The sequence below is a fragment of the Chaetura pelagica genome, unplaced genomic scaffold (genome assembly GCF_000747805.2).
Source record: "Chaetura pelagica isolate M959 unplaced genomic scaffold, ChaPel_1.0 scaffold405, whole genome shotgun sequence".
Taxonomy (NCBI): domain Eukaryota; kingdom Metazoa; phylum Chordata; class Aves; order Apodiformes; family Apodidae; genus Chaetura; species Chaetura pelagica.
Window position 1 is genome coordinate 5,007,261 of NW_009953489.1, and position 14,210 is coordinate 5,021,470.

Genomic DNA, 14,210 nt, shown 5'->3' on the forward strand with positions numbered 1-14,210 from the left:
CCTGGAAACAAGCAGCATGATCAAGATAATACCATGAATTGTTATATATGGCTAGTTACCAAGCTTCATATTTCTTTCATATTTCTTGCTGGCTCAGCACCAAAAGAGTTTTAATTAGACCTGTAATGAATGACTGGGAGTGTTTTAAAGGCTATTAATCTTGTGGTGTAATTGAGTTAATTATCATATCATTATAAGCTCCTATGAAAACAGTATAAAGTGTATTTTGTTTCTTTTACTCCTAAAGATGTTTCTGAGGTCCCAGCTTCATCTGAAATACTCAATACTGAAGAGTGTAAAACCATTTCATGTGCTCCTCCACCAGATATTTCTGTTTGGTGCTTCATCCTGTTCCTGGATTGTCTGAGATGCTCACCTGTGGGTAACTCCTTGCAATGGAGTATGTCTTTTATAGCTTCCATGGCACAGTTGTAGTATTTCCTTGTTTTTCTGATTTCTGCTGGGCTAGCTTACCCGAGCGTGGCAGAGGAGAGTAAGAATATGTGATCTATTTTAAGAAATGAAGATTACAGCAGCTTCCAAACTGTTACTCTTTGTACTGTAGTAAAAAAAAAAATCTGTAGCAAAAGAGGTGTTTTTGCAAAGCATATGGCTTTTACACTAGTTCAGAATACAGTAAGTTTTTGATTTGGTTGTAAAACATCCCTGTGCTTTTTGCACTCTCTAGTCAGAGTGTGACATCTTCAACAGATGGACAGATAAACTTCCCATGATCCATATCTTTCCTTTCAGAACAGGAGATGAGATTCTCTTTTGTAAAAGTTGTTGAGGAAAACCTAATCTACCTTAAGTCTGTTGTATGCTTAGATGTTGGGGTGTGAAAATGGATATGCAGCTCAGCACTGGAGTTAGTGATGTTTTGGGGCTGTGGTTTTGCAGATGCAAGGTCAGCCCTGCTGTTGTGTGGAGCTCAAGCCTTATTAGAGCGTTTGCTTCTCTGTTTTCAGAACCTTGTGCTTAATCATGGAACAACCATGGTGCTCAAATCCACCTTCTCTCTGTAGTGACTGATACACTGTCTTCTTTGCTTTTTATGGTGCTGCATTATCAGGATTGTTTTGGGTTAGAGTTGTTTCCAACCTTAATTAACCCTGCTGGGATGGTAGAACTGCTTTTTTTTTTTCTGCTTTCAGTAACTTTCCTGGTCACACTTTTATATTTTTCCATCCTCTTGACTATTACAGATTTTGTAAATAGTTTAGAAATGCCAGCTTGTGATGTATGGGCCTCTTTAACATTTCTTTGATTTATGTGCATTGTGCTGAAAAAAAGCAGAGGAAGCATATTATTCTGGAAAAAAAACGTTGCCAGTCTTCAGTTTTTTCAGTCTTAGTTAAAAACTACACTTTTATCAATCAAACATGATAGATTCTTTTTTCATTCCTAAAAACATCCATAACTTTTTGAAGTCTGCAGAAATAATTCGACTAAGACTCTTCTAAATGTCTACCTGTTTTTTTGGGTGTTTTACTTGAAGTACCTTTTAAACTGATTTTTCAAAAGTTTTTTTCATGCATTACAGCCTGGTCATCTAAAAGTAAAGACTTAAAAAAAATCACTAAGAGTAGGGTTTGGTTTGTGTTTTTTTTAAAAGTAAAGCTTGGCCATATATTGCTAATATCCACACTGCATTGCACAAGCTGATGCAGTAAGGCATGTTTTGGTCTCTAGCAGTGTGGAGGAAGAGGATTTTCTCTACCTTGTATGTAAATGACAATGATTGCAAATTTCTGATTGTTCAGCTTCTCCTGTGCATGTCCTAATTAAGTGCAGAGAGCGAATTTTTCTGAAGTCTGATGTGTGGTTTCAGGAGAAGTGTCTGAAAGTCTATGTTGTAAGCCAGAAATGGCTATTCTGAAAGGTTTAAAAAGAAGAAAGACTAATGAGTTTCAGTTTAAAGTTGTTAGTTAATGTATAGTATTGTTTTAGCTAGAGAAAGTTTTCAGTGAAAGTCCTCGGAGAAGGAAGAGGTGCTAGTGATCAGCAGGATTGCTCTGTCTCCCAAAAGCCAATGTGAGGTTCAAACCAGGATTCAGATATACATTATTAATATTTCAACACAGAAACCTGGAGTATGGGCAGAAAAGCTCTTTTTTTAATTGCCTTGTGGGGGAAATAAAAGGCTTGGGTTTTGTTGGCCATTACATTTCAGCATTTTCTTTGCAAGTAGAGTGGTTATGGTAATATTTTAGAAATGGTGTGGTTAGTAGGTCAAGGGAGGTTCTCCTCCCACCCTATTCTGCCTTGGTGAGGCCACATCTGGAATATTGTGTCCAGTTCTGGGCCACTCAGTCCAAGAAGGACAGGGAACTGCTTGAAAGAGTCCAGCCCAGAGCCACAAAGATGATGCAGGGGGTGGAACATCTCCCTTATGAGGAAAGGCTGAGGGAGCTGGGTCTGTTCAGCTTGGAGGAGACTGAGGGGCGACCTCATCCATGTTTACAGATACGTTCAGGGCAGTGTCAGGAGGACAGAGCCAGGCTTTGTTCAATGATAGGACAAGGGGCAATGGGTGCAAACTGGAGCATAGGAGGTTCCACATAAACATCAGAAAAAACTTATTTCCTGTGGGAGTGACAGAGCCCTGGGACAGGCTGCCCAGAGAGGCTGTGGAGTCTCCTCAGCTGGAGACATTCAAAGCCTGCCTGGACACGTTCCTGTGTGATGTGCTCTGGGTGACCCTGCTCTGGCAGGGGGGTTGGACAGGATGGGCTTTTGAGGTCCCTTCCAACCGCCAAGATTCTGTGATCTTTTCCAACAAGTATTCCAGAGATGGAATCTCTGGAAGACCATGGGACACTGAGTAACACAAGGTTTCTCTGTGCTGGCAGAAGGACCCACAACTAAACTAACAACTGTTGACACGCAGTGGGAATATTTGCTAGTCTAAATACATTGTGCATTTGAATTATTGTGTGAGTGACTAAAGCTAAGGAAAGGCATTTAGCAGAAGTTAAAAAAATTAAATTTAATGAGTTGGGGGAAAAAAAATAGCAGCACAAGTACCAGCTGGGGTCATTACTGCTACATTGCTTATCCACTAATGAATTTCCCTCTCATCTGTTCTTTGAATGTCTTTTTCCCCTTTGTCTGATGGTGATTAACATTGCACCTTGTTGACTTTTATTGAAGAAAAATATTCATTTCTTCATTTATCTAAAAGGCAGTTTGTTTGCTGTAGTGGTAAAGCCCAAGCACAAGTGCTGCACATCATGGTGTGCTGCTAGATAATTTGAAGAATGTTTCTGTGGCTGATTCCAGCCCTTCATTCTACCATTCAGCTTTAAAGTATCTTCACATTTCTTATATAAGCACCTGAGCATCCCCTGTCACAGAGGCAGCAGGCTATCCTTTATACTGACATAGCTGCCACCTGAGCCCCTGACACAAAAGATTTAGTCTAGGGCTTTAGAAAAATATTAATTTTAGTGTGAGAGCAGTGTCTTCAGCTCTAAGTTTTGGTGGCTGTTTAAGGGAGCACAGGAGCACTGGGGGAAGATGCTAATTGTGTCCATGTTCAGTCCTGAGTTTTAATGATGACTTTTCCCTGCTACAGATTATTTGTCCATTGCAAAGATACTACTTTTGTCAAACAGAAATTCAGATTTTCTGTCAAATATTGATCAAGTGCACTTCTGGGGTCTTTAGACTTCAGTGAAATCCATTAAATGAACACACAAGTGTGAATATATCACAGAGTGACACTAAGACCATCTCTGTGGTACATTAGTGGACAACCTCTGTGCTCACTGCTACCCATGAGCTTAGGGTAGCTAGAGAATACTGCTCTTAGTGCACATGGTTTGGTTTGGTGTTTTTTGTCATTTAGAAGCAGAACACAGTGTAATAATTGTACTCTGCTTTTTGTGATTCTGTTTCATGTCTGGGTTGTAGTTGCATACCCAAGAAAATACCAGTTCACTTAGTTATCTTTCAGGAGATATATATCTTCAAGCCCTTCAGAGCACCCAAAAATGCTTGAGATGTTGATAAACATAAAATTCAGTTATTCTTCTGAAGGGGTAAATATAAAAAACCCAAAAAAACCCCAACAAAACAGCCCTGAGAAGGAGGCTTTTGCAGACACTTAGAAAAGTGCAGGTAATTTTATTGGCAGCAGGGATGCAGATGCTGAAGTTTTGACCAATTCCTGGAAGAAACTGTCACCAGATTTGCTATCTCTGCATGGTAAAAAGCCAACGACTTGCAAGCAGTATTGGAGTGAGGGAACATTGATGCAATCATTCATCAGCAGAACTTCAATGTTTTTGGAAGAAAGGTATGGAAAGAACACCCTTTAAGGTTGAGATCTGACACTAATTAAAACAACACTTTCAGCAGAAATAGCAATTCAAAGACAATGGAAGAGAGATGTGGCAAAGAGGAGACATTAAAACAAACATAGATGCATTTTCTACTATTGTATCGTTCTGTAAGTAGAAATGTCTAAACTTTTTTTCAACTCCCTAGCCCTGGGGAGAGGAGAAGAGACTTAAGGGGAAAGCAAGATGGCCTGTGCAGGGGAATGTGCAAGTAGATATCCTCAGAATGCTTGTGTCTTCTGGTTTCTTAGGCAGGGTGAGGCAGTGGCACTTTGCATCCCAGTGCAATGCAAATGAGAGCCCTGGCACATGAGAGGCTCTCAACAGAACTGGAAGCTCATTAGTTTCACGGTTTGGTTGGATTAGGATATTTAGGAAAAAAATGCAATAACTTTTGTACAGGGATTTACAAAATAACAGAATGGGGTAGCCTTTGTTCCCATCATGGATAGGTATTTGTTGCCTAAATATTCTCATAAACTGGAAAGTGTTTGTGGTCATAAATGCTTTTTTTTTTTTTTTTTAGGAAAAAAAAAATAACAAAATGTCCTAATTAAATTGCAAAATGGAGCAAAGACATAATGTCTAACTTTGCTATTAATTGAAAAGCCTGCAGCCCAGTTCCACAAGAGGAGAACCAATGAGTAAATAAATTGGAGACTGCTCTTTTGGTTTATTTATGCTGTTTTGGCCAAGTCAAGAATTCAGCTATACTAAAATGATCAAACATTGTTTGGAGAAAAAGAGAATTTCCAAGCTGGACTCATTATCTGAGAGAAGCTTAAAAATATCAATTAAGGTAGTGTAATTTCTCTCTTGCCTCCTTTAGTCTGCAGAGATGAAACTGTGGGAGTGTCCTGCTTGCTTGCTCATTGCTCTTGTCAAAAGAGCGACCAGAGTTTTATCATAATAGGCAAATCCCTTGTTAGCTGAAAGGGAGAAATAATTTAATGATGAGGGGCAAAATACTCTGGATCTTAAAGCAAACATGCATACATTCACCAGTGCTCCAGTGACCTCAGAAAGTTCTGTGGTGGGTAAAGATCTGTCAGCTGCTTCTGTAAAACTCCATTTCTTGGAGGAATGGAAAGAAACATTTTCATCTTTTTAAAATACCTGTGAAAATGTGTTTTGTGTATGTAGTCAGTAAGTATTTACATGAGAATAGGGGGAAAAAATCAAATCAGGGTTATGTCATCACAGAGAAAAGCCATTCTTCTGATTTCACTCTTTAAAGACAACCTACCAGTGCTTAAAAAGCTTTAAATAATGGTAATATATACATTTAATGGGCAGTTGTGAGTTGACATGATCAATTGTGAAAGCTCCAAGTGATTGGTTTTTACTTTTTCCCTCTCGTTCTTCCCTCCTTCCTACCCAACCAATTTTTGCAACTTTAAATGGTCTTGTCAGTAAGTGGAGTGTACTCACTTGTTTGGTCAGCAGCCAGCACATGCAAAATCTCCAGTCCATGAATTATGTAAACAAAAGACCTTTAGACCCAGGATGATTCTAATGATGAAGCTTTAATTTTAAAAGTTTTAAATTAGCCCTGTGTACATCTTTGTAATTTCCTAACATACACTGCAGAGTAATCCCACAGGCCAAAGAACAGTCTGTCATGATATGGTCAGTGTATTTCTGTTGAAGAGAGAGGCCTTAATGTACTGGTCTGGTTTAAGCCCTTTGGCTGTAGCACAAGTTCTTTGTCTGCTCCAAACCTGAAAGGTCACCTGCAGGATACAGTGTGATCTTTCAGGGGGGATGGAGGGATTCTTCTTTGTTTGTTTTGATGGTTTTAGGGAGTGCATTGCCTTGTCTCCTGATTAGAAGGTTGTCTTTGGAGAAGATTAAAAAAAAGATACTCTGTGATTCACTTTAGAAAAAGTATGAACACCTTTGGAACTAAATCCAGTCTGTATTTCTCTAATGCACCTTCTCTATTTAAATAGTGAATGAAGAAATCACCCTCCTTACAATTACAACTGTGAGAAGTGATTCCTTAGTGTAGTCTCTTCTGATGCAGTTCACTTTGTGAGGGAGATTGAGAGCTGTTAATATATGAACATAGTTTTCATGTACTTGGGAACACTGTGAAAATGTGAATTATGGCACCTGTGAAGCACTGTTGATAATCTCTTCTAGAAAACAGAGGCTAAGTTGCCATAGAAAAATAATGGATCTCAAAAATAATGAAATTTAAATATAAACAGAACCTGGAATGTTTTAACATTCAGGTCAAGCTTTTGTATGTGGTGAAATGTTATTGTCAGGACTTCTAAGTCCTGGAGAACTGTAGTCTCTTGATTTTAAAATGTGGAATTCGCACATCTGCTTGGAACCACAGTTCTAAGAAAAACACTAGCTATCATGAGGCTCATCAGAAAAGTACACAAGTTGGCACTTGGTGTAGATCCTAGCTGCTAAATGTTGTAAATGGATTTTTTAAATTTGTTTATTTCATAGTTATGTTACATCTGCATATATCGAGGTAAAAAGGCCAAATCTTGTTGAAATTTTACAGAGGAAAATTTCATTAGGAAGCAAAGAGCTTACCTTCACCAGTTAGAATTCCCCAAAGCTGTAAGACATGGATGCTTGCAGTGATAAAGCCTCCTAACGATGGGGAATTCCTTAATGACTGATAAAGGAATGATCTGCAGTACTACCTAGGGCTCACCAAGGCTCCAGTTCAGAGAGTGTTTAGCATACTTTGTGGATAAAGCTATTGCTGTTCACTGTCGTGCTGATTTAAGTGTGCACAGTTGTCAAAAGCAGATGGAAGGTCCTTGGGAACACACTTCCAGAAGGCAGTCAGGACCATCAGCAAGTGCCCAACTTTTGGCTGGGTTGGATTGCAGTGTCTCTTAGACCTGCACGGCCCACTTTTGCTGGCTCAGACCAAGGGCTGGTGTCTCCCCATAGCTCACCTCCAGCAGGACCTGTAAGCACATACTCATGTACAATGTTCTCCCCAGAGTTCTTCCAGCCCTCAGCACTCTCTGGCTTTGAGTCCCATGAGCTCACCTCAGCCTCCCTGCCTGAGCCTTTTAGTACCCATAATAACCTCTGACACCACATTTTGTGTGGCTTCCCTAAAGTGAAGAGAATATGTTATTCTCTTGTTAGAAAACAACAATATTGAGGGGATTGCTGGGGTTTTAGCTAAGATTTACTGTAATGGCTGATGCTGGCAGATGAAGGTGTTTATTTTGCAAGAAGAAAAATGATCTGAATGGCATGATTATTATCTACCAGGACTAGTTAATCTCCCAGCTATAGTTTTGATGCTAGTGGTACTGCTTTTGCTCTATTTTCAGTCTTGTTTCTACTTCTCAGAGCAAATTATTACAAAACAATTTCCCAATCTCTTCAGTTAGGACCTCTCCACCTCCTAAAAGGAATGCATTCTGTGCAGTACAGTATGTGATACTTTAATAATGTATAAATCAAGTTGGACAGAAGCTGCCTGTCAGTTTTATTAACTTTGACCTTTTCTCCCATTATAAGGATGGTTTGGTAAATATTTAATGTCCCTTATAGATTTTGACAGTTGGATATGCATTCCTGGGAGCAAAGGTAGATTATAAAGAAATACTTATAATTAGTAAAAATAGCTTAATCACTGGGTGTGAGCCTTCAAGGACAGAATTGGTTTTAAGAATATATTTATTTTTAATTCCCTACTTTTTTATGCCTGACCACTAAATGTCAGGCTAGCTGGGAGGTTATGATTTTTTTTTAAAAGGTGGCATTTAAAATTCATCTATGATTAGCACCTGTGATTACCTCTGTCTCTGAGCAAGTGTCCAAATTATGGTATTTACTTGAAATACCTGTCAGTGTCATTCTGAGCAGTGAACATGAGTGAATGGTGTCAACAGCATTAAGATGGCTGGAGAAGAGAAGGGCAAAGCATGTTCCTGGAGTCAGAGGGGTCCTCTGTCCCTTTCATTCCCTGCATATTGCACCCCCTGCAAATTCTGGTAGTGAAAGTTGAAAACTAAACCCCTGACACATTGAAACATTGCCTTTCAAACATGTACTGTCCATTCCTTGCATTGGTTTTTATTTTTTTTTACATTTCAGAAATCTGTCAGAGAAAAACAAATCTGAGCAAAACCCCTTGGTCTGAGCAGAGCTGGTGGGGCAATCGAGACTCCCTTCCCCAGCCAGGGTGCTGTTCTCTTCCCGTTAGGAATGTGATGTGTCTTCATGTTGTGCCACAGCCAAAGCTGCCAAGTAAATCAGGAGCCTGTTAAAAAGCCTTATGGATGCTCAGAGCATTGACATTTGAGTCAGACTGGCTGGTGGGATCCTTCCCTCATTCCAATTGCCATTTGCCAGTAGATCACTTTCTGAGCTTTGTTCCCTTCCTTTTCAGTGCCCTGCAGAAGAGCTTTGCCTAACACCACCTTAGTTTCTGAACATTTTAAGTCTTTTTTTCCTAACAGCAGCTTTTTTTAATCTGCCAACTTTGGGATTAGAGTTGTTAACCTGTTAATCAGTTCACCTTTCTTAGAACAAATCCTTAGGCAATTTAATGAACACATTGACGTGGGGACTAGGATGATGTAGTTACATTTATCTGACACTCTGAGCTTTTTTTGCACCCCCTTCTCTAAAAAAATGGGGAACTAAGAATGGAAGAATGTGTTTAGAGGTGAACTTGTAACTTGTTGCACTTAAAAGATGGTTCCAGGACTGACAGAGCAGTAGCTGCTCTGAAATCTGTGAGCAGTGGGAGTGTGCTCAAAATCTTGCAAATTCATGTTCTGTCCTTCATAAATCTGTCTTTTGTTGGCAAGTAAAATAAAAGGTGAGAAGAGAAAGCTACTGAATATGAATCTTCCTTTTGCAATGCCATGGGGATGTGCTAGCAGGTATTTTGAAGGCTGGATTTTTCTTTACAGTGTTAGAAACTTCTCTGTGAATGTTTTGTGGGTTTTTCTGTTTAAGAGAAAAAGAGGAATGTTATTTCTGAAAAGCTAGTTACATAGTGAGAGGGTTGCATCTTTCTTCATGTTCTTCCAAAAAGTAAGAATGCTTGATCCCTTGAAAACAGAAGCGGTTTTAATATGTAAAAGCAAGCCCAGGTTTGAGGAGAGTTAGGACTTGGGAGGGAGTCTTTGATTCACCATCTTACATGCCCTATAGAATGATTTGCTTGTAATGCCTATTTCACATCAGACTTATTTTTAAAATGCTTTTGTTCAGATCATCTTCCATCCAAGCAATGTATGTGACATATACATTAATTTACTGACTGGCTGTAATTCGAATTAGATTATACAGATAGTAGAGGTCTGATGCAGTGGTACTTGCATCTGATGCAGTAGAGGTGCTGCAGTGGTATCATAGTATGGTGAAGGTTGGAAGGGACCTTAAAGATCATCAGGTTCCAACCTCCCTGCTGTGAGCAGGGACATCTCCCACTAAACCAGGCTGCACAAGATCCCATTTACAAGCACTTCCAGGACCCAGGGCATCTGGGCAACGCTCACCCTCAGGCACAGCAAAACTCTGACTTCTAAGCATCAAGCCATTAGATACCTTGTCATTTCATTGAAGAGCTAGAAATTAACACTGTCCTCATCTAAATGCATAGAACTGGCATTAGTCCTAAGGCTAGAGATGGTCCTGCAAAGTTTGTGATTACTCTAAGCAAGTACAGGCATTCCAGCTTCTCAGGGCAAGGAAGCATCTTCTGATTTCCATTATGTATTTTAATATATGTGGTTTTTATCATCCAGTTGCAGTACCACGCCGGGCTTGCATCTGGCCTTTTGAATCAGCAATCTTTGAAACGTTCTGCCAACCAGATGGGAGTATCTGCAAAACGAAGACCAAAAGCCCAGCCAACAACTCTTGTCTTACCTCCTCAGTAAGTAATGGAATATTTTGAAGAGTTTGCGCAGGGGGATTTTTTTTTTGTTTTAACTTTTAATTGTAATTTGATTTTTTTAAGAAGTGTCATAATAACAGCTTTGTTGCTTGTGTTTGTGTTTCATGAAAGATGAGTTGTTACTGTTGCATGGATGGGGTACCCAATGGAAACACTACTTTGTTTCTTCTGCTTATGGAGGCACTGCAACAACAGAAAAGTTGCAAGGATTCTTCTCTGTAGCAGGTCATAGAAGTTTTTGCAACATGAGATTGTCATTGAGGAAAGATGTTCCCCTGATTAGTATGACTTGGAGCTTCAAGTTGGACTTTTCTGAAGGTCCTGAAAGGCTGAAGCCAAAAAGTCTTTGGTGTGAGTACTTTCTTGACAAACGTCTGTTCTGAGTCCATCTGTTCACCATAGTTAATTTTGCAGTGGATCTAAACCTCTTTTACAGGTGACAAGCAATTATGAGGACACTTAGAAACTGTTTGAGGACATAGAGTATCAACACTTGAGGCAGTCTGTGTACTGAAGCAAAAAACAAAGAGCTGTCCACAACTAGGCTTATAAATTAATAAACTGCTTAAAATATTTAGTTACATATAAGAAAATGATTATTATGGAGAAAATGAAACACTAAGCAATTATTCATTGTACTGAGCATCCTTGTAGTTTGTGGAAACTGCCTGCTTTTTTTCACAGACTAAGAGTCACTGATGTATAAGCTGTACACTATTAAAACTTCATAGTTGTGATAATGAAAGTCCCCTGACCAGAGTCCCCAGGCCTAAGCTGATGAAGGAATCAAAGGAAGTTTAGAGGTTTTTTCCTTATGAAATGAGAAAAAAAAAAAATAATCAGAGTCAACAGAGCTTTCCCCTTATATATTAAATTCAAAGGGCTGTTTATTCCAGAATCCATAAAATGTGTTATTGTTTTACAAATATTTCAGATGAAGACAAATGGTTACAAGGGCAGATCAAGCAGAACTACAGGTTTGAAAACCAGATGTTGTTTCTTTTCTATCTGTGAAAGAACAGGGGTATCTTGTAATGAACTGGCTGTTTAGTCTTGGGTTTATCCAGAGCTTAAAATGATCTTCAAGGAGTCTATGAACTGGAGTACTGTGGTAGCAGTTGTCACAGGTTTTGTTCAGAGGTCTTGAAATATTTCGGTGTTTAGTTTAGGGCTTTTTTTAATCATGGCTTCTCTGGTTACTAGAAATTAATATAATGAGAGAAAGAGCTGGCTTATATTTTTGTCTTAAAAGTCTGTATTTAAACACTTGCAGCTGTATAAATTTTAATGTGGGGTATGTAATACATTTAGAAGTATTGTATAGCTTTTAATCTGCCAGTGATTTTTCCTAGACTGGTGTTTTTACCTACAATTTGCAGACAGAATGAAATTTTAGTGTGATAACTAAACTTCACCTAGTAGCTGAATTATGTTTTGGTCTATTACTGACTACTTCAATCATTATGCACAGGGAAAATATGTTTATGCTGAACTGGCCCTGGTTTCCTCCTCTCTGGCTTCTCTTTGACCTTTCTGTATATGTTCTTATTTGCTATCTTGGTGTGTCTTAAGAAGTGAATAATAGTTATATTAAGTCAAATCAAATGCCCGTTGAGCTCAATATCAAATCTCCCAACACAGGGCAGAAACAGATTATGAAAAGCTTTATGAAAATAGGCTTATGAAAAGTGTTTTAAAAATATATATATATAGCAAATGGATTTTAATATCTTGATTTTGCTGTAGTTTCATGCAAATAATGATGAATCATGCTGTGATTATATTTTTTTCTTTCTCTTCACTCTCTCTAAAATGCAAAAGAAGAAAAAATACAGGTGCAAAACTCTTTATCTCCTTGAAAGGGCATTCTGCATACTGATTTTCCCGTGGCAATCCAGGACATTTGTTTTTTTAGCTTTATTGTTTAGTCAGGGAAGGGGTAACTATGTCTTTTTTTGGTTTGATGTATGCCATTAAAATTAAGTTCAGTGACAAGTCTTTGGGCTGAGTAACAATGTGCTATGAGTCAAGTAGATACTAAATGTTGTTCAGAGCAATTATATTAGCTAGAACTTTTCTTAAACATAAGTAGTTAAAACAGGCTGTATGCCAAAATATCATTGTAGGTTGGAGCAAATGGCAGTACTGCAGTGATCCTTTTGAGCCAGCAAAGGAATGCAGGGAACACTTGCTCAGGAGGTAACACAGGTGATGATTTGGAGAAGGAGTCTTCTAAAAGCTGCTTTAAGCAGAATTTGTGTATGAATAGTTTGATATTAAATGTGTGAATTTGAGTTTGAGGTAGCATTAGAGAGTGTGTTCACTGATCTATTTATTCCTGCACGGTAACATTTGCTGTTGCACTTTAAATTCTCAGTGGCAATGATGCAAGCTGAACAACTGTCTTGTTAATCCAAATCTTTGATCTGTACTGCTGTGGTGAGACTTGAGTGTTATTCCACAGACTGAGTGTACCCAAATGTTGTATCTTCTCATAGGGGTGATGATCCAAAACTTGAGTCTTGCGCTGTGTCGACTCATTGTTCTCTTTAGCCCTTAGTCTCTCTCCCTGCTGTGCTTTTTCATCTCCTTTCCTCTAAATGGCTTTAAAAACACAAAAAAAAACCCCTACCAGAAACCCCCCCCCTAAAAAAATGACAAAAAAGCATAAAACCCCAGAAAACCAAACAAACCCAGAACCTTCTCAGCCTGCCTTGGAGGCTTGGTCATCTCTTCCTACATTATGCTTAAAGAGGGAGCTGGAGAAAGAATTTTGCTAATGGCAAAGCTGATTCTTGATGGGCCCACCCATTTGTCCTTTGCCAGCCTCAGGCCATCTTTTGATGTGCTCTGGTTTGGAAGTAAGAAGTTCTAGTTTATCACTGGTAGATACCTGAAACAGCAGCAACAATTTTTAATTGAAAGAAAGATGTTTTTTAAAATTGGAAGGTCTCTGTCCTATGCAACCACTACAAGGAAGGTTATAATTTTACCTCACTGCTTTCATTTTCTGAGAGCTTCTAAGAGTGCCAAACAGTTTTGAAGAAGACCTTTTGTTGAGTTTTGCTCTTCAGTGTTGGTATTCACTGACTCTGAAAGTGCAGAAAGGAATCTGAGATTGATATGCATCTCATTTCTAGCCAAATTTATCTACATGAGAAAATGACTAACTGCTGGCTTCTTTCTCTCCTTGCTTTGTCCCTCCTGTCTTCTATTAACAAGACATCTCCCTGTACTTGCTAATACATGCGTTAACTCACATGCTTCTCATCTGGCTGCATCTTCCTTCCTTCTGTTCAAAAATCTCAGAGCAGTGTTTGCTGACGTGCTGAAAGCTGTCAGCTCCTTCCCAGGGTTGGGGAAGACATATTCATGCATCCCTTCTGAAAACCAGGGTGGCTTCTTTTGGTTTGCAATAAGCAAATGCAATAAGAAATTATGACACTTAGGGTTTTGGTTTTTTTCTTTCCTCTTGATATATAGTAATTAATGCAGCTATTTAGCCTTGTATTATTTTGCTTGGCTCAAAAACTAATTCCCAGTTATGAAGTTGGCTCCACAACCCTGTGGGAACCAAGCAAAGAGTCTGGAGTGGCTGAGAGCAGGGAACCCACGGAGGTGGTCCCTGCTGGTGGAATGTCCTGCTGAGAGCCCCACAGACTCTGGTTTGTCCCTGACTAGCTGGAAAATGACAGCAGTGAGTCACTTGGAGATGAGAAGGAAGAAAGGAAAGAGAGAGCACAGGGTGTTGAGTGTATTCTTGTGTTCATTAGCACACAAGAGGGCCAGTTAGTATTAATGGCATTTTTAGGGGTCTTGGCTGAAAACCTTGTGACTTTGATAGCTCTGTTGTGTGAGGCTTTCGCAGTGCTTCCAGATTAATCATCTGTCTTCTCTGTCTGGAAGGAAATTGCCAGAGCAAGAACTTGCTCAGCACAAAAGGTACTGAGATTCTTGCCCTT

General features: G+C 39.1%; 1 protein-coding gene across 2 annotated transcripts in view; it reads left to right on the forward strand.

The window, feature by feature from the left end:
• Nucleotides 1-14,210, forward strand: part of MED27 (mediator complex subunit 27) — an 87,027-nt gene that overhangs the window by 22,247 nt on the left and 50,570 nt on the right. For both annotated transcript variants that reach the window (XM_009998879.1, XM_009998880.1), the window contains exon 3: nucleotides 10,097-10,227. In XM_009998879.1, coding sequence (XP_009997181.1) covers nucleotides 10,097-10,227 — 131 coding nt within the window. The remainder of the gene's footprint in view (nucleotides 1-10,096; nucleotides 10,228-14,210) is intronic.